This window comes from Athene noctua, chromosome 9, assembly GCF_965140245.1.
Source record: "Athene noctua chromosome 9, bAthNoc1.hap1.1, whole genome shotgun sequence".
Taxonomy (NCBI): domain Eukaryota; kingdom Metazoa; phylum Chordata; class Aves; order Strigiformes; family Strigidae; genus Athene; species Athene noctua.
In genome coordinates, this window is record NC_134045.1 from 1559350 (window position 1) to 1584449 (window position 25100).

The 25100-nt window shown below is 48.5% G+C and overlaps 1 protein-coding gene across 1 annotated transcript in view; it reads right to left on the reverse strand.

The window, feature by feature from the left end:
• The window catches only part of LOC141963908 (hydrocephalus-inducing protein homolog), a 106175-nt gene that overhangs the window by 76082 nt on the left and 4993 nt on the right, over window positions 1-25100 (reverse strand). Inside the window, 5 exon segments of the mRNA XM_074913644.1 lie at window positions 925-942; window positions 1443-1644; window positions 10658-10782; window positions 16630-16829; window positions 22110-22244. Coding sequence (XP_074769745.1) covers window positions 925-942; window positions 1443-1644; window positions 10658-10782; window positions 16630-16829; window positions 22110-22244 — 680 coding nt within the window.

Genomic DNA, 25100 nt, shown 5'->3' on the forward strand with positions numbered 1-25100 from the left:
GCAGGAGGGACACACAGCAAACCCCTGGATACACCACCTAAGGATCCAGGTCTTCTGGGGTCACAGCCCAGAGCAGGGTCCTGCACTGCCTCCTCTCATGGAAAAAGTCCTCTCTGCTCTGAGATCTCTAAGGCTTCTCTGGCAGCAGGACAGTGGCCTTGGAGCTATGACCATCCCTGGGATTGCAAGGAGGAAGAACAGAACGTCCTGGTCAGACTCAGGACATAAACCGGCATGAGATCAAATGTAATTGGAAATGAATCAGGTTGAAGTGAACTGTGGGGAAGCCCGGTTGCTTCTGAGGGGAAAGAGGATCACTCAGGGTCCAATCTGAGACAGGCAGGTGAGGAGAGAGCGGTAAAGGAAGGGTCCAGGCAAGGGCCCAGAGAAGGCAATGAGGTTTTCTTTTAACACATTGAGCTTGCATGGAAGTCACACACTGTGTAATTAAAAATAGAGAACAGTGGAAAACTAGTTTTGGCCTTCAAGGCATTTCTGACCTAATTATGTTGAACTTTATTGGCTCAGAAGCCTTTAAAAAGTGCTCCAGTTTAAGGCACTTTCCTGATTAGCTGTGAGCTAACTCCTATACACCTACATCCATGCAAGTCTGGAAAGTCCCACAAGGATTCCCTTAATCACCCAAACTTTTAAGTGTCATTTCCAGTTCATCCCCCCGGGCTATAAGTGTGTCTCTGCTGCCTGAAAGGGGAATTTCAAAGCTTCACCACAGACACCCTTGGAAGAACCTGCCCCATCTCTCAGCACCATGAAGACACAGGCTGCTGCAGCCCAAACGCGCTCTGTCCCGTGCTGCCCTGCCTTCCCTGCGGAACCCTTCACCTCCAAAATCTCCCCAGTCTCTGAGGAAGGGTAGAAATACCTTGTTGTGCTGGAAACCGGGACAGTGCAAGGCAATTCAACATCCTACAGCAGGACAGCCTCAACTTGCTGGGCCAACACAGCACCTGACCCTGCACATTCCTGGAGAAGGAGCCTGCCACCTTACCAAAGCTGGAGTGGAAGAAGCTGCAGTGAATATCACAACAGTTATGCTACCTGCAGCTATGTTAAGTGCTGCTACTCAGTGCAGTCCCAGGGAACGAGTGCTGACACTTTCCTCAGCCTCATGGACCCCCCATAACCCAGGGGTCTCTGGATATCAGTGGTTTGGGGCTCCCTAAAATGCAAATTTGCTCTCTGAGGGAATCCAGTCACTGCAATCAACCTTTCCTCCACAAAACACCATCCTCAACTGGACTATGGATGGAGCTGGAATGCGAGGCACTGAGCTCCATTACCCTAAAGCCCAGGGACACCTAACCTGATGCCATACATGGTTTACTTGTCCTAAACCATTCAATGCACCACACCTCTTGAGGCCACATGTTAGTTTTACCCTTGGGCAGTGTATCTTACTGAAATGAATCTTTCAAACGAACCTCAGCCTCTGATGATCCTCCTCTTCCTGAGTTGAAAAAGCCTTCCACTGGAAGTGAACCTTGATTTCACTCCGATTGTGAATGACTACAGATCTGTGGTTTGACAGTGTGAGGTAAGTCTTCTCAACTGTCAGGGAGCTCCTGGCCAGACCGATGTTGACATCTACAGCTGCTCCAGAGAGGCTCGTGTGAATATCTTCACCTGGAAAAAAGCACAGGGGAGTCTTTGCTCATCTCACTTGCTGATGGAAGTACGAGGAACAAAGCAAACCACCAGTAACAGAAGAAACTCTTACAGCTTTTAGCTGTATTGGCAGTTCCACAGATCAGCACATTCATCACAACCTGACAGCTACCCGTGTACAGAATGAGGATGGCACCACCATCAGCACCTTATTTCTGGGTGCATTTGTAGAGATCTATCCCCAAGGTGACAGTATTTACAGTGAGATTTTTCCGATGTGCCCAGGTGGCCTTTGGGTTGCCATCCCACTCGAGTCATAGAGAATTCTGCATCCAAGTCGTTCAGGTGACTCCGAGGAGTCCCACCTCAGTCAGGGCTTGCCCAGCGTTGTGTCTCTCCTGATCCCTTGTTGCTGACACCCAAAGATGCCTGGGGGCACGCAGGCAGGAAAGGGAGGTTTGGAGGAACAAGTGACAGCCCAGGGCAGGATGGGACACAGAAGAGAGCTTCACTGTGTTGCAGAAGCAGCGCCCTCACTTGCTGTGGGTTTGTGAACACGTGTCAAGACGAGACTGGTGGAGCATGGCCCACCCCGACCTGCCCATTACAGCCCTGCAAGCCCATTTCCTCAGCCGGGACCCTGCTGCTTATGCCCGAGTCTGCAAGTCTACGCTGCGTCTTCCCAAGCCACTCAACGACCAGAGCGAGGGCATCTTTGCTTGCCACCTCAGAGCCCGCTGAAGAGGAGAGTGTCCCTGGCTGTGCACACCAACTGACCAACGACTGGGGCCTTGCTGGAGGACCTGCCAGCACGTCACCCTCCCAAACAGACTCCCAAAGGCTCCCTCCTTTCCAGAGTTTTCAAACCTTCCTTCTTCCCAGCCAAGTAACTCCTGGCAGTCAACTGAGATCAAACTTCTGTACCAAGCTCACTCTTCCTCTTGCAGGCAAGTGTTTCCCAGGTGAGACTCAAACAGCAAACATCAGACATGCTCTCCAGAAACGGCATTTCTGTGGAGTGGTGCTTAAAGCCTCAGAGCCAGCCCCAACGGACAAGTGCAGCAGCCTGGCCATAGCCTGGAGAGCATCCCTCTGCAAAGGCAGAGCCTCCTCCTCCCTGCACAGGTCACAGCAAGGCAGCCAGCCAACGGACCTGCCTTTAAAGCGCTACTGTGCAACAACACAGGGAGAGCGCTGGATGTGTGCTGGGTGCACTCCTGAAATCCTAAGCCAGACACAACACAGCAGAATCACACTCATTCCAGGGAAAAAAAAAAAAAAAAAAAAGGAGCCCCCTCTTTTGGGGGGGCACTGGGGATTGACTCACCCTTAAAACACTAGTTCTCCAGAGTCATTCACTCATCTCCACACACAGAGAACCCAGCCTTCATGCCTGTATAGCCTCAATTTCTCCGCTCTTAAGGGAGTATGGAGTGGTAGGGATTTGTGGTCAGAGATGAGAGTTATGCTGCAAGGACAGCAGCAATGTTTACAGTGACTTGACAATCTGCTTTCTATAATGGACAGCTTGGCATACAGAAATGACTGATGTTCAGGAGAGTTACAGAGGCGGGTATGCTTTATGAGCACTGCCTCTCCCTCCACTGAATCCTTGGCATATATTGGCAAGCAAAGGAGCCAGGAGCCAAGAAATGGGAGACATGCACAGTGCCTCGAGCTTGGGTTTATGGAAACACGAGCCAGCGCTCTACAACGATCAAGATGACAAACTACTGCAAAATAAACACCATGAAAATTATCATCGTCTCCCTGCCTAAACCCATGGCCACGTGCATCTCGAAATACTGGGTATAGTTCTGATCTCAAAAAAAAAAGCTGAAGCATCTCAAGCTAAATAGAGAAGGACAGAAAGAACAATTTAAAGTATGAAGCAGCTTTTATAAGAAGATTGACTATGACTCCTCATCCTAGAAATCATATGGGCAATAGATGGGAGAGGTTTGTAAAAGCATGGATGGCCTGGGAAACGTGAATAAGGAAAAAATTGTCACTATTTGTCATAAAACAGGAACCTGAGGGCCTGAAATAATGTTATTAGACAGAAATTACACAAAAGTGGCAGTCCTTTTCCAGGGAGTATTCCTTCCTTTGGAACACACTGCCACAGGAGGCTGTAGAGGCTAACAGCTGCAAATCCAGGGAGAAACCAGACAAATTCTTAGAAGATAAAGGCATCAGAAGCTATTCAACAGAGATGAGAATAAAGCCTCCAGCACAGAAAAATGCTAACTCCAGAGCCCGCGAGGGAGAAAGCATGTGCACCGCCTGTTTCTACACAATTTGCTAAACATCCCCTACTGCTGCTCTCGCGGGGAGTTGCTGGGGATGCAGTCACCCTTGCGCTCCTGGCTGCAGGCACCGAGGACTCTTCTGAAGGCTGGAGGGTTTGCCGGAGCACCTTCTACCACAGAGAGCATTTGGCATCGTGCTGAATACAGACACCCACAAATCGCCGGGTCCAGGAGAGTGCGCACAGCTGCCAGCGAGTCAGGAGGAAGCCACGGATCTGTCTGCCAGGCCCATGAGCTGACACGGAGAGCGGACCGGCCAGGGTCGGCCACGGGCGGCTGCAGGCTTCATGTCTTGGGTGTCAAATCAGATGTGACGTTTCATTTAAGACTCTTGGCTGTTTTTCAATAAACGCCTCTGTACTGTAACAGCGACATAGCACTAGGCATTTCACTTGGCAGGGCAGTGTCCATGGTGTGTGGTTTGGGATGCTTGGCTGCCATGAAAGCGCATCTACTGAATCTAGATGTGTCTGCCCTATCATTATTTACACAACGTGATCTTATTGCAGACTGTCAACTCTCTCATTCTTACATGCTTCTGATACATTTCCTACAGGTGGCAGGACACAGCTTTCACTCTGCAACCTGAACAAAGCAATGCCTGAACTTGAAATTAAACGCTAGACTTTTTACAGAGCAGCAGAGCAGATGCTTCGGGTTGTGCACTCCTGAGTGGTGCTCTTTGACACAGCAGAAACACCTCTGTGTTTTATCCCAGCATCCATCCACATGGCTACAGACACAGGTATCAGCACACCACGATAACTTTTCACTATCTTTAAGTGAGAAATCTGTGGGACTCCTGTTCTGCAGGAAAACAGACAAAGAGAGAATTTACAGAAGAGCTAAAGCATCTTTCTGAATTCTTCTAATACTACACAAGCATCCTGGTACAAGAGGGAGTAATTTTCAGAGCAGTACAAACTGATCTTAAACAGAAAGGATAGATGAGCAAGCCCTTGAACAAGATTTCGAAACAAATTTCAGGTTTGACGAAGAACACATTCCTAGTATCCAAGAGCTGGTACTTTCCTTCATTGATTACTGCTCTAAACATTAGGAAGCTGGTAGCCAGGTCGATTAGACTGAAGAGAAACAAAACAGCACCCTGATGCATTTTGTCTTCACCACGACATATTCTTCCTCTATCCCTGGGTTTCTCTCTGAGATTCTCTCTCTGAATTTGGATTGTAAATCTTTTAGAAGTGAATGACAGTCACATTTGGAATATTTAGGTAGCATGGAAAGCAAGTGTAATTTCATTTGCCCAGTCTGTCAGAAGACAGTGCCTTCCTGCTGCTGCTTTTTCACCGAAAATACAAGCAAGCAATGAAAGGAGAGCTCTTCACTCAAAAGGATGTGACTGTACCCCCATATCGACCTATGAGAAGTAATTCTTTTGCTCCTGCTATCATACCCAGCTGCCTCCACTGCCGGCATATTCTTGTTTTTCAAGCAGCGTGCAGAGGTCTCCGTTACCACTTCACTGCCGGAGAAGCGAGTCACCTCACCAGGCCGAGCGATCTCTGGAAAGCTGGAGAAGTCACCTACAGCCTGATCCAGCCGCCCCACCACGTGCTTTTTGCTGCGTCTCCCACAGAGCTACCACCAGATCAGAGTCAGGAGCACTCCTCTGAGCTGTTTCGCTCTTGGGAAGCTGATGGCTTCACCTACAGGATGCGCCGATTCTCCGCCGGCCTGAGAAAGGCGTCTGTCCGTCCCCACGCCTGTATCTCCAGCCCCAGAGCAAAGCATGGAGCAGCGACAGTCATTTGCAAGTGCTTCTCCGCGGCGGTGTTCAGGAGCTGCCTTCAGACGTCATTAAACCATCACGTTATTTACTCCAGACCTCCTTTATAAACCTCACCACTAAATAACTGCTGCTGGCAACACAGGTGTCTCTAAAGAACCACTCCCAGGCTACAACAAAGCTCAGAGCATCCTCCTCATGACCGTGCCCACAGTTGTTGCTGTAACGGCCAGTCCCCAGTGTGGCCCTGGCCTCAGCAAAGCACCCACTGAGCCCACGCAGCACAGTGAAAGCAGAGGGTCTCTACCCCAGAGGCCCTGCAAGGAGCCATAAGACAACAGATGGGGATGAAAAGGGAGGTGGAAAGCAGTGACCAGGCAGCAGTGCTCCACAGGACAGGCTGCAGGCTCTTCAGACAGCTCTCCTGCACGCTGAGCCATCTCCCTGCAGTCAGGCTCCCGCTGTGCATCCTTCTGTGACCGAGCACCCACCGCATTCCCCAGCACCCCTCTGCACTGTGCTTAGCAAGAACTGTTTGCCTGGTTCCAGGATGAAATACTCCGGCACAGGAATATCCAGAAGCCAGCACGGAGGCTTTGTCCTGCCCAGCATGAAGGAGCTTTGCAGAATGTTTTGAAAAGGACGATGAAACCGTCAGAGGATGGAAGACCACTGCCGCGTACCCAGGATGCCGCGGGCTATTTTTAATCGTTATTGCTACCACAGTAACGACACGCTGGGGTACCCGACTGGCTGAAACATTGCTTTTGGCCATGGGGAAAATGGTGCAGGAACTTTCATTCTGATTGCCTGGCAAAGACATGCTCAATAGACCACCTAATAAATCAGTCACCCTTCAAGCTGTGCTTCTGCTTCTCAGCAGATGCTGATCGATCCACAAGGAAAGGAGGCTAATGAATGTTCAGTTCTGTCCTGAAACACCTCCACCGGTAATGACACTTAGAACACGTCAGTGATTTCCACTGATGATAAGAGTAGACAAGCTGTGGTCAAGGATGACCTGCAGAGAGATGAAAACCACATTCTTCCAGAAATCTTTCATGTGCTAAAAATGGGGGATGCAGCGTCACGCAGATGTCTGTTTCTGTGCATGCCTGAGGATGAACAAAACAGCCAGAAGGAGATTTCTAACTTCCAAGCCACCCTCCTAGTACATACACCCTAGTCTGTGCTCACGCAGTCAGCTCCATGGGTTGCTGGAGCAGGGGTTTTCTTCAGAGGGGTGTTATGTAGTTGTGGAGCTACAAAGCTGTGCAAAGAAACCTCAAGCAAATGAAGCACAAACTTCATTCCCCTTCATCTACCCTCAAAGTGACAAATCAGCTCTCCTGAAACACAAGGCCCTGGAGAGGGGCCATACTCTGCAAGGAGCAGAACAACCTTACCAAAAACAGCATGAGAAAAATTCATTATTACAAGCAGCTCTAGGAAAGGGGAAACAAAGACAGGAAACAGTTGTTACCTATTACCTGTTTTGATAGAAACAAAGACTCTGGAGACCAACTAGACTCACCCATCAATCTAAGTGATTTGAACTATAAGAGCATATAACCAATCGGCTGTATAAAGTATTAGTTACCAACCCTCGGTCTGTTGCAGTGCTGCTACTGTTAAGATGCAAAGTCAACATATAATTGCACAAACTCCTATTTACACCTTTTTTGCCTACAATACACGACTCCCTCCACTCACTTTGAAGCAGATGTACGAGAACATAAAAGTCTGACAGAAACCAGCCATACTGCTGGGAATTCTCACAAGAGAAGGAAAAAAAAGCACAACATGCACTCACCACCTACGACAGGCGGAAAGAAAAATCCCCTTGCAAAGTTTTTTAATGCCTCATAGCCCAAGGAAAATCTAGAGAAGCCTCTTGTACAGCATCAGTCTGGCTTACACCTTAGGATCTAACACGGGAAACAAGATCTTCTTTAAAAACTCACAGAATAATGTCAGTTTCTAACCATCTGCCAGCACTAAACACAAAATAAAAAAGAATTACAGCAGTTAGTGCACTACAGGGAAGCTTTGGATTCAAAAGGGGCTGTTGCTTAGGAAGCGGAAGATTTCCCCACCTCTTAGCACCTGTAAGCAGCTACCGTAAATCTTCCTGGTGTGGAAGGAACGGAGAAGTGCATGAAGATGAACAGCTGCAGACTGGAGTGGCAGTGGCACACAGCGGTGGGCGTCAGAAGCTCACCGTCTGTTGCCATGAATTTAGCTCAACAGTAGCTTAACGCTACTCACAGAAGCACCAGAGCCCCTGTAAACACTGGCACAAGACTAAGATTAAAGCCAGAAAATGGTTTTAGTATTCCCACCCTGGTATCCTGCACAATACAGGGACGAGTCAAGTATGTACCGAGGTAGGGAGTTTGCTCAGGCAAGTACTGAGCCTCCTCCATTTCGGCTGAAGTCAGTTCAAATTGAGAACACTCAGCAACTTGTCTGAGTGATCTCAGGAACAGAAAATGCAGCACAACAAGGGCTAAACCTCAGTTAAACCCTGCTGCCTGTCCACATGCATCAGTGAATTTACAAAGGAGAAAAAAGAGGAAGGAAAAGACTTGGTCTACAGACTAAATCAATAGGATTTTCATTTCACTTTCAAACGAGTTCCTAGAACTCAGTGACTGCAATGCCAGCCTTGCAAGACAGATGACAAGACCCTTGGTCGAAAGGGGGTTCTTAGAGGAAAGAGAACAGAGCTCTGCAAAGGTAGTTGCTTTCTCCAAGGCCAAACCACAGATGACTATCACAACAAGGCAGTGTTTTCTCAGATGCTTTATCCTCGTGGTAGCTGAGATGTTCAGAGGTGCTGGCACGTCCACGCTACCATTACTTGTTCAGCCTCAAACAGCAATAAACAGCCAGGGCTGGGATTTCATGAGTGTCCTGCATGTGTACAGGGACCACTAACACACCGCCAAGCCCCTGCATGGGTGGCCTCATTACTGAAGTAAGCCTGCTCAGCCAAGGAAAAGGATTCAGCATCCCAACACGTTTACGTTCCCAGATGGAGTATGAGCTGGGCTTTTTCACACCCAGACCCATGTACATGGGGGAAATGGAGGAGTTGGGACATGTAAAGCAGTGAAGATCAAATTTTCACTGTAAATCATTATGCTCTTAGCAGCAAAGACATTTTCTTCACAGTCACCTGTAAAGTTTGTAGCAACACAATTACCACCACGCGGACAGCCTGTCCAGGGGACAGCACCTGCACTCCTAACCAGGACAGTGTAAAGGAGGCACAATTTTAATCAGCCAAATAGCAGGCAAAGGGAAGAGCTTCGTGTCTCCTTAAGCAATGCTAGGGACAGATTTGAATTAAAATTAAAGCCAGGCAACACGCACCTGATCCTGCATCAGTCACACTAAAACCAGTGGGATTCACTGAGAACTACTGCCACTTGTGAGCAAGTCAATACAGACACAGAGTAAAGCAAGGAAAACGCCTCCCAACACCCTACACTGATATTTTGCTCTTAGTGCCTCCGCTTCATAAGAAACAGTCTGTTGGCAGCTCTGAAAGAGCAGCCCAGCTGCTTTTTGTATGCGAGTCGCAGGGAGTCTGACAGCGCAGGACAAAGCAGCCAGGGCTCTCCCCGCCAGGCTGGGTAACACGGTCTACGCCTAAAACAAGCGGCTTTTAAGACTGATTAAACGCTTTGGTTTCACTTCAGCAATTAATCTCAGCAGCCTTTTACTTCTTTGTATGCTGCAAAGTGTGAGAAATAATCCCTTAATTATTCCTTGCTCTCCTTCTCAGTCTGTGGTTTATTAAAAAATAACTGCAGCGCCGTATTGACAGGCAGGAACAAATCCTGCCTTCATCTCCCAGGCAGCTGCACCATGTTACGGGGAGGTTGCCCACCCCAGAGCCAGCAGATAGTTTGGTCCCTGTGGCCTGTCCATGAAAAGCACTTTGGCAAAGATTACCCATGGAGGGATCAGGTGTTAAGAACAAGGCTCAGGTTTTCCAAGCAAGCTGTGAAGATCCCGGCCCTGGATTCTTCAATTGCACTTTCCATTTCACATGGTATAAACCCCACCGCCCTGTTAGCCCTCATCCAACCCAGGAAAAGATCTATCCCTCTGAAGTTTATCCTATAGGTTCCCTAAACGCATACAAATGAGGCACCTTTTGTCGTTCTCTGAAATGTCAGTTGTTCTGTCAAGAAAGTGTTACCCAAACCAACGAGCTTCTCTGAGCATAAATTTTCTGTGAATGTGTCATTGACTGAAAAATATTAAACAAAGCTGTGATAACTCAGAAGGCTGCAAAGAGCATTTGGAAGATATAAGAGAATTTACAGAACTTCTACAAACTCAAGACAATAAAACGCTCATTGCTGGGCTAAAGCATCGCAGTCGCACCTAGGTGAGGACATGACACTTCCCAGGAATGAAGTTCAGGAACAGGGACAAAACAAACCTCTCTTTCAGGCAAGAGAAAATGCACACCAAATGCGTTCAGGCAACTGAAGAAGTGTCTTGAACAGCATCACGAGATACCTCTGCTGAACCAAGGCAGACAGAAGCCTTTTAACATCACACCTTTTCTTGAGTTTTTCCCACCTACTCTTAAAGTGACACTATTTGTCACTTTTTCCCCGAGGTAAAGGACAGGGGAGGTACACCTGGAGAGGGAATTAAGGTGGCTGCGACATCGGGCAATGATGGTAGATGACTGTCATGGGGCGTGCTGGGGGGAGAACACCGTGCTGACAGCAGGGATGGACCAGCACACAGCCACACAGGACACACAGAACAGGCTCAGCCTTTGCCCTTTAACTGCTCCCTTCTAAGCACGGAGACGTGCAGAGGTTTTGAAAGAAAAACTTTTAGAAGTAGTTTGCAAAGCAAGTTTAACGTTATTCTGCCTAGAAGGGGCTCTGTTCTGAAGGATGCAGAGAGCGTGCACCACGCAGTGCCCAGCACTTACCTGTGTCATAGTGAACTACCAGGGAACCGGAATGATCCCCGGTCTTCAGCGGGTGAAACTCCACTGTCACTTGCACGGCATCACCAATCCCAAGAGTCCCGATGGAGGGATCCACAGAGAAGGGGCTGCAACGCAGAGAAAGAGACACATCAGGGCTACTGTGGGCGATCCGGGGACTATACTCCTTTTGCAGCCTACTCCACTTCAGCTCATTGGGCAAGCAGGAAGCAAACAAACCACAGCTAGCAGAAAAAACAGAACATAGAGGATCAGAAATGGTGCTACAGACTCTCACTTCTGAAGAGATTCGGCTCTCCGAACATCCTGTGGTGTCAAACGACCTCACCTCCCCCATACTCTGCATCCCCATCTCTGCAGGGAGGCTCAGGAGTCCGACTGCTGGCAATACAGCCAGAGGATGGGTTCTGAGGAGCACAGAGAGGGTGAGAGCGATCTGCCTGCACAACCTGACACTGACTTCCGCAGGAATCTCTCTTTTCCTGCCACCTATAAACTCCACCTCAGGAGATGCAAATGTCAGGGCACTACCTGTCCCAGTGAGACTGCAGCCTAGCAATCAGACAGGAGGGAGAATAAGTGTCTTTCTGAAGACCAGAGAATAAATATGATTTAATTTGCAGAATTCATTTTTTTACCTTGAAAACATCCTAGTTTAGCCTAAGAAAGGGTGCATTTCGTCAGCATTACAGTGAAAGCTGCTCTAAGAAAAGGAACAATCAGAAAAAGCTGAATAAGTGCAAACGCGGATTAGAGCGATACAAGGACGTGGAAACAAGACACGGCAGGAGGATCCCTTGTACAGCCTGAACCGTTAAACCCCCGGCTACATGAAGTGCCATTACCAGGAGCACATCAAGGCGGGTTTAACAGGGGTTTTTCTGTGTATTCACAAGCACTGCAATCTGGGACTCGGGGTTGTCATCCAAGCTCGGTAACTGTTTGCTTGGCCCACCAGGCAAGTTCTGTGCAATGCACTGGAAAGAATTATGAAAATGTGTTGGGGTACTTTGGATTTAATATGAGCAATTATGATTTGTCACCAGGTAAACGGCTCTTGGCTGACAGACACAAACCTCAGTGCTTTAATGCAAAGGGACAAGCCAGGTGTAACACGCTTCTGCAGCTGGGCTTCCTGGCTCTTCTACAGCCCCACTTAGAAAACGAAGTTATTGCTTTTAGTGCTTTGCTGGTGGTCAATTTGTCACCTTAAAAACATGCTCTGGAGAGTTGTACCATGATTAGAGAATGCAACACACACAAAAATACTGAGAACAACTGGAGCCATGCGCAAGCTGAACTTTGTTCATGTAAGTAGTGACAGCTGATGAAATTGCTGGAGTTTCTGCTCATTAAGGAGATGTCACTGCAATTAGGGGCCTGACCTGCTCCCATTACAACCACGGGAGCATTGCCACCGAAGCACGGGGCCTGCAATGTTTGTGTGCTGGGCCTGAGACTCTGGAGAGAGGAGGAAAGACAAGGCACCACCAGCCTCAGAACCGGGCTGTTCTACACGGTCCTGCACCCGCACTGATGGTCACTGACAGGACTGCTGCAGGTCTCTGCCAGGGCTTGGGTGGGATCATTGCCTGGTGTGGGAAAGGCAGAGATTTTGGAGTTTTTTTGGTTTTGTTTTTTGTTTTCCTTTCAGAAATGTTGCCAGAACAGAAAAGCTGCCAGTTAAGGGGGATCCTGGGCAACACTTCAGCACTACCTCCCATCCTATCACCTTCCTGCTCCTTCCCCATGTCTACATACTCCTGCCCTCAGATGGATGGGAATAACCCTCCCGAAAATACCTTCATCTTTTCAAATTGTGAAAGGAGGATCCAGCCAAGTTCAGGACTCGGTTCTCAGGGCTGAGAAATGGAGCACAAATCAGATACTGCCTGTCCTACATCCTACCCCACGCCGTACCCATGAGACAACTCTTCCTGCTGTAGTGGGAGCTCATTACCCCTCACATGGACCTGGTTCTCCAAGACCCAAAGATGCAAGCTCCATGGTTTAACTTAACTCCCCTGAATTTCAGTCACCATCACTAAGCTGTTGTCTGCAGCCTACAGATGAGATGCTAAGGAGACATCCCTGACACACTGTCACAGCCAAATGAAAACCACTGCTGAGAGATGGCACTAGCGGGATAGACATTGGCTTTTTACCCATTAAATGTGAGCTGTTCTTTGGGATAATTTGCATCCTGTTAGATCTACCCTTTTAATGAATCACCACTGCTCCTGAAAGACAGAAAAGATAAGGTTTGGAGGCTTTTTAATAGCTCGTTTTCTTCTGACATGCTTTGTAACTATGTCCATTTGTAGGTTTGCTTTGTTGTACGACATCTAGACTTTCACACGTCCAGATCTCCCAATGGCACCTTGCAGTCCCTTATGCAGCTTGTGTAAACATATCTAGCCACACCAACTTAGGAGAGACCTGCCCATCAGTACTTGCCGAGATCTTGCCTGTTATTGCCCTTCAGAAAGAAAGCAACACTAGATTCGTAAGGAATTTCATCATGATATGTTTTGGCATTTACATCTTGCTTACTTTCACCAGGCAACAGCTCCCCATCTTGACAGCTGGGCATCCCGTGATGATACCAAAGGCCAAATACTCCTGACAGAACTGAGAAATACGACTGACAAGTGAATAAAGCTGGCAGTTCTGTGGCCCAGGCTCTCAAACTACCATGCTGCCTGTTCTCCTGAACCACACCTTTGGCACACGCAGTGTGCAAGGAGGCCGCAATATACTTCAAGTGCCGTGGCATGTTTATCTCCTGCAGCCAACCTTTCTTTGGTCTACTGGGGCCTTATAAAATCATTTGAGTTTGGGAAAATAGATTTCATTACAAGCTACCTCCAAACCCAAGGAAGACAGTAAAATTACTGGTGATTGAATTGCCTCTTCTGTCTACTAAGATCTATTGCAGGGAAAAAAAAAAAAAAAAAAAAAAAAAGGTAGTTTCATCTTGGCATATATTATTTTATAGTAACGGTATAACAACCAAACTCAAGCAATATATCTTTTCCAGTAAACCCAGCCTGCTACAGTCAAAGCATCCAAGACTCCATCTCTGTGCTAAAAAATCCTGTCAGCATCACGCAAGGTCTGTATTTCCCTCTTTCACTGCACCTAGGCTCAATTTTCATGTCCTTGGATGGTCTTTGCACGTCCTATGGGAACTCGCCAGTCTCACGCCTCCATGTAGCATATGGGTACTACAGGGAGGGATACAAGGGGGCTCGAGGCACTGTGCCTCGCAGGATAATTTCCTGAACCTTCAGAGCTTGGTGGGGACATTCCTAAATGGATCTTATCTCAGACTGATCCCCTCTAGCCCCATAGCATGGCACAGCACAACGTCAGCAATGTCAGGAGAAGGCAGTGCTGCACTGAGATCTGCTTCCAGAAACCCTTTTCAACTCGGATGTACTGGGATGACATTTATCTCTGTGAATGTCATGAAGCAGAAACTCGTTATCCTGCCTTAACAATGAGACAACAGGAAGAGACTTTCTCTATTTATACTATTATTACTTTTTATTACCATGCTATGCAGCTAAGAGCTGGGTATGGACATGCAGAGGGAGGAGAGCACGAAGCCAGACTGCATAACGGGGAGGGCTGTGGTGGTTTTCTCCCTCCATGAAAAGTGATCAAATATGCGGCCATGCTTCTGGTAGAAACCATGCAAGGGAGAGCTCCAAACGGGAACAGCAGAAGGATGCTGAATTGGCCCCATGGCTTCACTTAAGAGCTCTTCCCTGGAGGGAAATGCACAACAGAAAACATCAAAGCCTTTAGATAAATGAGTAACAGGCAGGGAAAGTCATCACGAAGTGACCAGATGCAAGAGCTGAGGGGAAAGGTTAGGACTGGAGATGGGCTGAAAAATGCACGGAAGGTGAAGGCAGACAGGTTATGCTTGATGCCACAGAGAAGGAAATCCAGAGAAAAGCTGCGAGGAAACGTGGTATGAGCAGCACGATGGACTAGGAAATGGTGACATCTGCAGCTGACTTGTGAATGGGCAAGAGCCTGAATATGCTCAGGCCAGAAAACACAAGTTTAAATTGTTTAGATAGAGAATAAAGGACACAGAGGTCACTTGATGGATCGATAAGCTTAGACAGATCTCTCACTCCCTTCTACTCCACTAATCCTCCTCCTCCTCCTCCTCCTCCTCTCACATGCAAGCATGTATTTTTAAATACTCTTTTAAGAGTATTTAAAAAGAAATCTGAATGAAAGTCAGGGCAACTTAATTAGAATAAAATGCTACTTATATTCAAAGATATAAATCATCTGTTTGAAATTTCAAAGCAGCTTTCAAAAGTTTATCATGAAATGGAAGAGATGGCAGATGCCCTCAGCTGACAAGGGAAATCATATCAGCTTCCCATCCCTGTACACATGCAGTCCAGTTGTTCAGAATTTTTTTGTGTGTAGTTTGAAATAAAACATTTGCAATGCTTCCCATTTCTTTATTGCAAATCTGGGCGGAAATATTTGCTCAAGCTCAGAAACTCTTAAAATCCGTATCAAGGAGGACTCGACGTGCTGTATCACTCAATAGGAGAGTTGGAGAGTCCATTGCAAAAAGATGATTACTGAGATTTTACTGAGTATTTATTTTGGTGGCAACAGCTAGATCTGGAAATCCCAGAGGAAAACTGTGCAGTGATTTACAAGTTCCCGCCTACGTGTTTCCACAGGGAAAAGAAGCAGCCTCCTTAAACAGCATCCTAGAAGCCTGCTTAAATAGCCTTGCCAGGGTTTGGTGGAAGCTCCTCTTGAACCCTCATGTTTCACAAGAGAAAAGTAAAGACTGGCCTTTTGAGCCCTGTTTTCCTGGAGAAGAAGTTGAAGCAGCTCAGGTGCACCAAGTCAGACCGCTGGTCTTTGCTGCATTCTTGACCTCAGCTCCTACACCAAGGCCTCCGGGACCAAGCAACTCACCACGAATTACCAGCCAACTGAACCAGTTTCCCTGCAGCTGCATCACCCTCTCCCATTCAGCCAACTGGGAAACCGGGGGCTGTCTTCTGAGACCAGAAGGAGCAGGACAGGCTGTCCACCACACAGCTCATGTCAGGCATTTGGTTCGGGACCACCGGAACACCACGTGCTCGCAGCTCCCGGAGCATGGGTGTCTTTGGCCGACACTGGTATGGAACCACTTCAGAAGGCACTCGGGATCAGGAGGTTGCAAGCTGGATACTTACAGATTCGAGCACTCTCCAGGAAATCTGGGAGAGATAAAGCTCTAGAAGAAAAGGCCCCCAACCCATGCACCAGACACTTGCTGCATCTTTTGCCTGTGCCCTCATTAGCACGCTGCTTTGGGGCTGTGGTGCAGTTTTTAAGCCAGTGTCTGCTCATCTCCACCTAAAAGCTCATTCTACTTAATATTTGGTCCCACGGACCAGACCAAACCCACTGGAAAACAAAGTTCCTGGCCTGTGTCAGGGCCTCAATACCAATTGCTTTGATCTACGATCTCTAATGGCACTTGCATATAAAGACACAGCTGCTGGTAAATTTGTAAATGTCTCTCTCACCAGCTCACAGCTTGCCCATCTCTTAACACTGTGTTCGGTCTACAGGAACCGAGCTCCTAGAGCTGTCGCCTGCCACGCAGCATCTTACACAGCCCAAGGGCAGCCAGGCTGCCTTCCTTCATGTGCTCTTTCTATCTAACAGAATCCATCTTGAGAGATGCTCTGTTGGAGACACCACTGCAGTACAAAACCTCGCTGCAGCACGCAGACTTTTATCACAGGTTCCATCATACTTAAAACACTATAAGCAACAGCAAAACCCACGTGTCCTGCCCGTTTCCAGCTACAGCCACAACACAGCAGCTCAGATGCTCTGGTTCCTTGTTGTTACCAACCGTGTTATCATGCAACAGTGTTTTGCACAAAGAAGACAAGCTCCTTTACCTCTCAGTGCTGATGCGGTAGCGAGCCTCCCGGTTACCCACGTTGCGAACCAGCAGAGTTTTCTGGGAGCTGTACTTGACTGGACAGATGGAGAAGCTCAGCTGGTCAGGGAAGTCCAGGATAGCTCGGGCACCTACAGCTCGGATTGGCACAATAAACTTTTCCCGTTCTGTGATGCAGGTGAGCTGGTGGAAATAATCCTGCAGGGAAAGAAACAATCTCAGCACAGTGCATTTTGTACCATCCCATGGCAGAAGAAAAACTGCTGTTTTCTATGACTCTAACAGTAGCATCCAGTAACGTCAAAGGGCTTTTTACCTTAGGGACCTTTCATTCCTTTAGTGTGACTTGAACAAGGCTGCTAACTTGCAAAGAAGAAACAATCCCATGGATTCACCTGCTTTCACAGCAAGCTGGCAGAACCTGACGAAATTTTCTGATACTTTGATTCAGAGGCACCAACATAGAGCAATTTCATGGAAGGGATTACAGCAGTAACAAGAACCCGTGATCATCCCCACCGCAGATGATCAAAGGCTCCACTAAGCACCCACTGTGCCACAGTACTAACTCCAATCCCAGCAACACAGTGACCTCAATGATGCTGGCCAGGGAGGGGATGCTCAGGTGCCTTTTCAAAAGGACTTTGCCACGTGCACGACCAACACTCAGTCTTTGGTGAAATATTTAACAAGCTGGACATGGGAATTGTTTTAATGTCAGGTGAGTTTAGGGTAAGTGTGTAATTCCTACCCTTTCCCAGAGCAATATAGGGACAAGGCTGGGGTCACACACCCTTAAAAAGCTATCTGATCCATCTCCCAACCGCAGAACTGGCTCAGCTCTACACCCAATCTACTCCTGCAAGATGTCTGACAAGTACTTAAAAGCACTAACAATTCCACCCCTGCCCTCGGCAGCCTATTCCAGCTCTACACTAGACTTTAAGAGTTCTTCCTGTGCCTAATCTCAGGTACATGAAGGCAAGGCTAAAGCAACAAGGATTTGGCCTCAGAGACAACCATGATCTTGAGAGAGCAAACTGCCTCTCGCCATTCACGCACAGGCACGTTGCGTGCCGAGCCCCCTCTCCAGGGACGCCCTGGGACGCTGCATCCTGTACAAGGCTGGACTCAGCTCTTCAGAGTGCCCTGACCTTCAGCCACGCTCCGTGACCCACCAGAATGGGACCTTGCACCAAGCTGAACAAAGCCTCAGGCCAAACCGGGGGAAAGCCAAGGGAAGAGGGGTGCCAGGCAGAAGCTGGCTGTGCAGGCCGCTGTGGACCCACAGTCCTGTGAGCATCTGCAAGCTGAATAACCCTCCCGTGGGAGGAGATGGGGGCTGCAGATCTCCACTGCAGCACTGCCCTGCCTTACCAGCTCTGCTAGGCATTTACTTACAGTCTACGGGTACAGCTGGAACCAATTCACAGCCTTGTTTTACTTTGCAACTGCAAACCCTTAGACGGTTTCAATCCAGGTTTCTAAACAAACATGCCTGGGTGAGAGAGGGGTTGCATCGCTTCCACACTTTAAAGTTTCTTTTTAGACCCACCAGCTTCAGTCTACAGATTTTCATGAAAATACAACTTCATCCTTCATACAACTCCTCTCCCAGTTTCAAGGAAAACACCTGTCACTGTACGATGGTTCCTCTTCTCCTATTCACCTTCGAGAAGCAATAAGTTACAAGCTCAGGCCTCTGAAGTATCACCACTGGCATTTGAATTTCACCCAGTGAAATTAAAGAACTGCTTGTGTCTCAGAGGTGTCAGTTCAGGCTCTTTGCAAGCTCAGGTTAACGTTAATTACTGTCACAGTGACAGCAACCTTCACTGCCCAGCACACCAGCAAACGCAGGGGGCGGTTTTGCTGTGAAACCAACCCTAAATACCTCACTGAACTCATTGCATCAGACAACTGCGAAGAAGAGATCCTTGTAGCACAAAGTAACGTAGCAAGTCAAGCAGGGAAAGCTCCCGGCTGAAACCAGGATATCATAAAGGCTGGAAAAGAAGGGCCATTAAGAGAGGAGAGACTGGAGGATGAAGACAGCTTCCCATGAGAAAGGGTGGCCCTTCTCCTGCCTTCCTCAGCCACCAATTCACAGCAGGCTTTGAAATCGGTCACTTGGCTCCAGGTTCATTTTGCACAGGGCCATTTGCCTTGATTTTCTGCCCCTTTCCTCCCCTCAAAAGTCATCTTAAAAGGATACTTGGAATAGCTTCAGTGTGCTACCAAACATCTAACAGCGCCCGACTGAATTCTGATTTCAGTAATGCAATAACTCATCAGCCTGTCATAATTTACATTAACGAGCATTAATTCAGTCTCCACTGAGCAACAGTAGTGAATTTGGCAAACCTTACAGACTGAACGTGTATTGCTTGAATATATTGTATTGCTACAGCAAAAAGAGCGAGAGGACAAAACAGAATAAGCTGTGCTATGTATTCATATGCTTCTTGCTTCCTTCTTCCTTTAAGATAATCTATTAATAAGCCAAAGGACACACACAAAGGTAGGTATTTCTGTCTATTGCCAGTCAGTTCCACGATGGTTTCCAATTAGGCAGAGACTGTCAGACCATAACGCAAGGACACCCGAACACAGGGTGGCACGAGAACAGCCACACCGTGCAGCTGAAGCCCTAAACCCGAAATGTGTACAACAGAAGCAGCAAGAGTAACTACCTGGAAATGCTGACCCACAGAAAAATTAATATTTCTTATTTCTAAGGAGAGTGCCAATAAACAGAGACATGCCAGCTCTTTATTTACCTTCTGACAGTCCCATCCTGTGGCACATTCCCAAATGACTGCAAGACAATAGGAAATTGCTCATTTTTCAAGCAAGCGCTATATGGCACGTGGCATTTCAGCCACTAACAACTCACGTGGTCCTTTTATTTAGGGCTTAGCCACAATTTTACTCCCTCGAATCAGGAGTGACTTTGCTGAAGTCAGACTTACCCCAGGGAAGAACAGATTCAAACCAACTCCACAGCAGGAGTGCCCAGCCCTGGCAGAGGGGTTTGTACCTGCGTCCCAGCTCACGGGGTTATCCACCCTCCCTGCAGGTGATGGAGCAGCAGAGGGGCAGAGCCTCTTCAAAGGCAGCGCTCGTCAGCCTTCCACAACTAACACACAGGTGTTCTGCGTGCAAGCCACTGCCAGCCCAATGCAGGCGGCTCTGCAGAACCATTTCCCAAAGCCTCTTTGCTGAGGGGTTTTCAAGGTGCCGTGCACCTCCTGACTGCACTGTTGACGCGTTTCTAGCTGAGCTACGGCACTCTGGTGCATCGCTGGCCCCACACTCCATCAAGTACGAGACAAAATGCTCAATTTGTACAAAATTCTGATTCAGCTGTATAAATCCCCACGTGCTCCTCACTGAGCAGCAGGCATCCCTCTCCCCATGCCCTGCACAACCCCCAGTGCACCAGAAACCACCGGAGTGTCGCTGAAGCTCTGCTGGCAGAGCTCCCTGCTCCATACACTCGCCAGTTCAAGGGCAAGACAAGGGACAAAGTATTGGACATGGGGGTTCTGAGGGTTCTCTCACCCCACTTGTGGTGATGTTCACGTGTTGCTCTGCTGCCTCTCTAAACTCGAAGAGCAGCACTTTGCCCTTCACGGGCACCAATATACCTCTGCCACCTCCCAAAAGTACACTAATTAATATGAATAAATCAGAGTTTGAAGGCACCGGTGTACTTTGCAAAGCCTACCTCAATGAGATTAAGCTCTTGTGTCACTTGAGTAGTTTGGAGAACTGCCCTAGGACAACAAAATTTTAACCCTAATGATGTGAAATAATTTCTCATCCCTCCAAAGGAACACATTCTTACACAAGCATGGGGAGCTAGGGACCACAGGGCATTTTCTCTTCAGTTTTCTATATCCGTGCCGTTTGAGGATAGGACAAAGTGTTAAATTATATCTAAGTAGCAAGTGAAAGATGAAAAGCAGGTAGGCCCAAAGAGTTCTTGCACCGCTGGCCCGGTGCAGAAACATCTGCTGACTCAAAGCTGTCCCCTAGCCTCGTCTCTCCAACAAAGCCATGCGAAGGACAGTGCTAAGAGGTAGCAGGACGGTGGTGAAAGGACTCAGCATGCCTGTCCTTGTTTCCCTGCAGTGCTTCCTCCTGTCCATGCCAGGTATTAAATTCTTCTGCACTAACAAGCCTCCAGATAACAGCATTGACCCTTCACATCACAGCACTGAGAATCAGACCTGCCAGGGCCACAGCACTGATGTGCAAACCTCTAAGCAAAGGCACGGCGTGTTTGGCATGGAAGAGGTGCCAGCTGACAGAGCAGCCACAGTAACACGCGTGACGGCCACAGCGCAGGCTCTGGGTAACGTGTCTGCCTGCAGCTTGTACCTGCCCGTTTATTCCCCTATGTGCTCGTTCAGGCAGATGTCTCAAAGCCACCTGCAGCCCAACAACCTCCTGCCGAGTTAGGGACATCTAGAGCTCAGTGTGCCTGTGCCAGGCTGGCTCCCTGCCACCTGCACAGCGCTCCCTCTGCCCCAGCCTCCCAGCTGCATCGCAGACAGACAAGTGTCCTCAGGGAAGCCCAGCTGCAAGGCTTGAAAACAGAGGGGATGGAAAAGCACCATCTTTGCTCCAGTCCAGGGTGAGGCAGGGAAGTGGCTGCCCGATGGGAAACAGAAAAGCTCTCTAGATCTGTTTGTTCCTCTAGTATTTTCCACAATAATTAAACCCCTACTGTTGGGATGAGATGGTCAAACATCAATACCCCACCCTGCCGTTTTCCTATAGTTCCACATGCATCTTCCCTCAGGAACACTCAAGGAAGCGCAGGGAGGGAAAGCACAGCCCGTCAGTCCCTGCTGCAGCAGCTAACAGCATCCTAACAGACCAGCTGCAGACTGCCCGACCACAGCCTGGAGCAGACCCCACAGCAGGCTGTGGGCTATAACCAGTGCGTAAAATCCGTCATGACTTCAGACATAATGTTCTACTGTCTCGCTACCGTGGCCAACACGCGAGGAATTAAGGTGACTCCAGTTTCCACGGGTGGCAGTCCTCACTCTGATCAGGCTCACTTTAGGTCCTCCAAGTAACAAGTCACTTTTAAACACACCTCTGTATCTACCGTTAGTGGAGCAAACCCATAATCACACAGCAGTGGACAGATACCAGAAACCAACACCTCGGGAGGCCGCCCCACTACAGACGGCAGACTCTCTTATCTCTCAAACCAGCAGACATGACATTAAATGTTCCATCACTGAAGGACAAAAGTGATCTGAAACATGTAAGAGCCTCCAGCCTATGAGAGCATAATCTTCCCCATGGGGAAGGAGTTTCCCCTGGTTCTAGATCCAGGACAACCCCACTGGAACCAGGACAGTCCTCAAAACCCACAGCAGATGCCCTGTTCTGAATCCAGCCCAGCAGGTTCAGCTTACACTGAAGGCACCAACCTCTCTGGACCTCCAGCCTCACCTTGTTCTCCTCCGGGGTGAACAGGATGCGGAAAGTTGAGCGCATGCCAGGTGCTACTTTACAGCACACACCACTGGGGCTGGTCAACTTGAAGTAAGGCGACGGCTCCAAGACAACCTTCACCAGCCGAGGAACCTGCAGGGAAGACAGGAAACTATGATTTTGCCACTCATACGGACACATGAGGAGAAAATACCTGGCCGTGCCCTGGGGACATCCCTCCTTAACCACTTTTCCAAAGCACTTCTAACTCTTGAGGTTGTCACAACCCAGACTGGAAGCCCAGAGAGTCGCAACAGTTCTGTGATCCCCTTGGGTTAAATTAAGGTGAAACGACACCAAGCGACCGGTTAAAATGTTTTACTTGCGGTAGAAAACAATTTAAACTTGGAAAAGGATAATAAGCAATGTGGTGTCTTACAAAGGGAGAGGGAGACGGAGAGGGAGAGCAATCCGGATCAGCACCCCTGGATCCAGCACTGTCTCAGGTCCGATCATCTTGGCTGGTGGGTGCAGATGCAACAAAGTTTCTGTCCCCTTTTCAGTTCATCTTACCAGCTGGTTAGCACACTTCTGCTTCTGGGGCAGAAATGCTCACCTCTTGTCAGGCCTTGCCGCCTCTTCAATGGCGACAGCACGAGGCCGTTAGCAAGGCCAGCATGGTGTCTGGCTGACACAATGGAGCCACACAGTACCGGGCTTACACAGTGCAGCCAGTGATGAGCGGTCTTGGTGCTCGAGGGGAAACTTTTGGTTTCACTCAGTTTCCCCCCCTCTGAGGTCCACATAAGGCATTTGTCAACACAACTACAAGGGAGTGGGGGGGTGCAGCCTTCCATACACTCCCGCTCCCTCAGGTGACATTCCTTAGACTAATCCAAAGGCCACAGCTGGTCCTGGAGGTTTTCTGTGTCGATGAATGTTTGAGGCATCAATGCCTTCAGTTCCTTACAGAGGAATACACCGGGATGGAATCCATTCTGCCAGGGCACAATAGCATATCAACCAGCCCAAAGAACCTGCGGGCTTCTGCCTGCACACACCCAAGCAGTCACGCCTCTGGAGGGGGATGAAATACCCAAAGGCAAAACAGTACCTGCTATACTGGGGGGAGGAAGAAATTCACTTCTAACATACTGGGTTTGAGTGGGGCAGTCAAGCTGCACTGCTACAGTCACGCAGGCAGACTAGCAAGAGGAGACCACAGACACTGTGGCCTTACTGGGAATAAAAGGAAACCTGGAGAGCAAAAGGAGGAACATAGGAAGACAACGAGACAAGAAACAAGGAGATGGCTTAAGGGAACTTAGAGCGGGCTGTAAAGAAGCAAGGGAGAAGCAAAATACACTACAAGGAAAGGCTGATGCAGAAGATGAGAGCGGTCAACTTGCCAAAATGATGGAAAGCCACACAGCCCCCCAGGCTGGGCCTATCAATTATGGCCTTCAGAGGCATTTTCTGCCTTGAGATACGTGACCAGCACTGACTCACGGTGTGGTTTCTTTGTTAAAAGCCACTCTCGGCTCTCTGGAGGCTCTTGCTGCCTGGTGCCTGTAGCCAGGCAGCTGCCAGTGCAGGCAAGGCAGATTTCTGGGCACTCCTCCCCACACCCAGGAGTCCAGGCAGGTACCCTGCTGCAGGTTTCTGCCCTCTGGGATACCACAAGCACAGACACAGCAAAGAGGTGTTTTCTAGCACACTGATGTCAACGCCTGAGCACCAAATCTCATCTCAGAAAGTCTAAAACAGGCAATTTTGACTGACAAGCAGCTTCACTGATAAATAACCCATGTGAGGCCTGGGCAAAATGGAGGTTCATTCTTCACCACCCGCTCGAGCCCGATAACCCATGGCCAAGGCAGTCCTGACGTCTCCAAACACCCTTTGCTCCCAGCAGTGCCCTGGGACAGCAAGACCCAGGAGAACATTTTACACTGCAGACAAACATTTTGGTCACCAAGACCCTTGGGAGATGAGCTAAGACCTTCAGCAAAAGCCACCGAGAACATCGCTGAGAGTGGTGAGGAGCAGCCTGAAGACAGAAAAGCAATTTTACAACACACAGGGAAGAGCAGTAACTATACAGCAGAGCACTTCTCTATTTGAATGACTACAGAGCCTCTATCTGGAATATACACTTTGCTGTTAGCTGGATTTTTATGGATCAGACAACCTCAGGCGACCATGCAGTACAGGTCAGCGTGATTTGGAGGGATCTGTGAAACTGGTGAGAAAACTTTGAGACAGAGTACAGTGTTGCTGGACATCACCAAAAGCCAACAAAATTAGAATATAAGCACCTCTCTTGGGATTATCATCTCTATGTTTGTGTACTTCAATATGCCAAGGATTTCCCTTAAAGCTGATCTTGCTTTTCCACCAGAGCTGTCCAATGGCTGAGGACTTACTAGCTTCAAAACTAATTCCTTTTGGAAAAAATCAACAGCTCACACATTGCCTCCCCTTTACACAGCATACAAATCACAAGGTACAGCTGCACAAGTTTATTATCTTTTACTGGGAATAGCAGAAATGCGGATGCAGATGTTGTTTTCCACTTGAGGAAGCATGAACAGAGCAAATTGACTGTTTGCCTGTTGGCTGGTACTTGGCAACGACAAATATTTTGAAGTGCCATCTGGATAACGGAGCAGCTGAAGCCCAAAAACTTAATGGGAACAAAGCAGAGCCATAGGAACCAAGAGAAACTGAGGCACATTTAAACTAGGAAAGAGGATACCTACAGCAAAGAGTGCCCAGAATCAGTGTGGACCCCATGAAGGGTGTCCCTTGGACAGGGGCACCCACGCTGCTCTTTCCAGTACTCCCAAGCTAAACCAGGCCAGGAATGGGGCAGGACTCTCCAGGAATAACTGAGGGACCACCCTGAAACTGTCTTTGCCAAACGGTCTTCCATTTTCAACCATGTCCCTGTCAAAACCCGTTACCTCAGAATATACTTTGACTTCTCTTGCTGTTCCCCCACCTGCA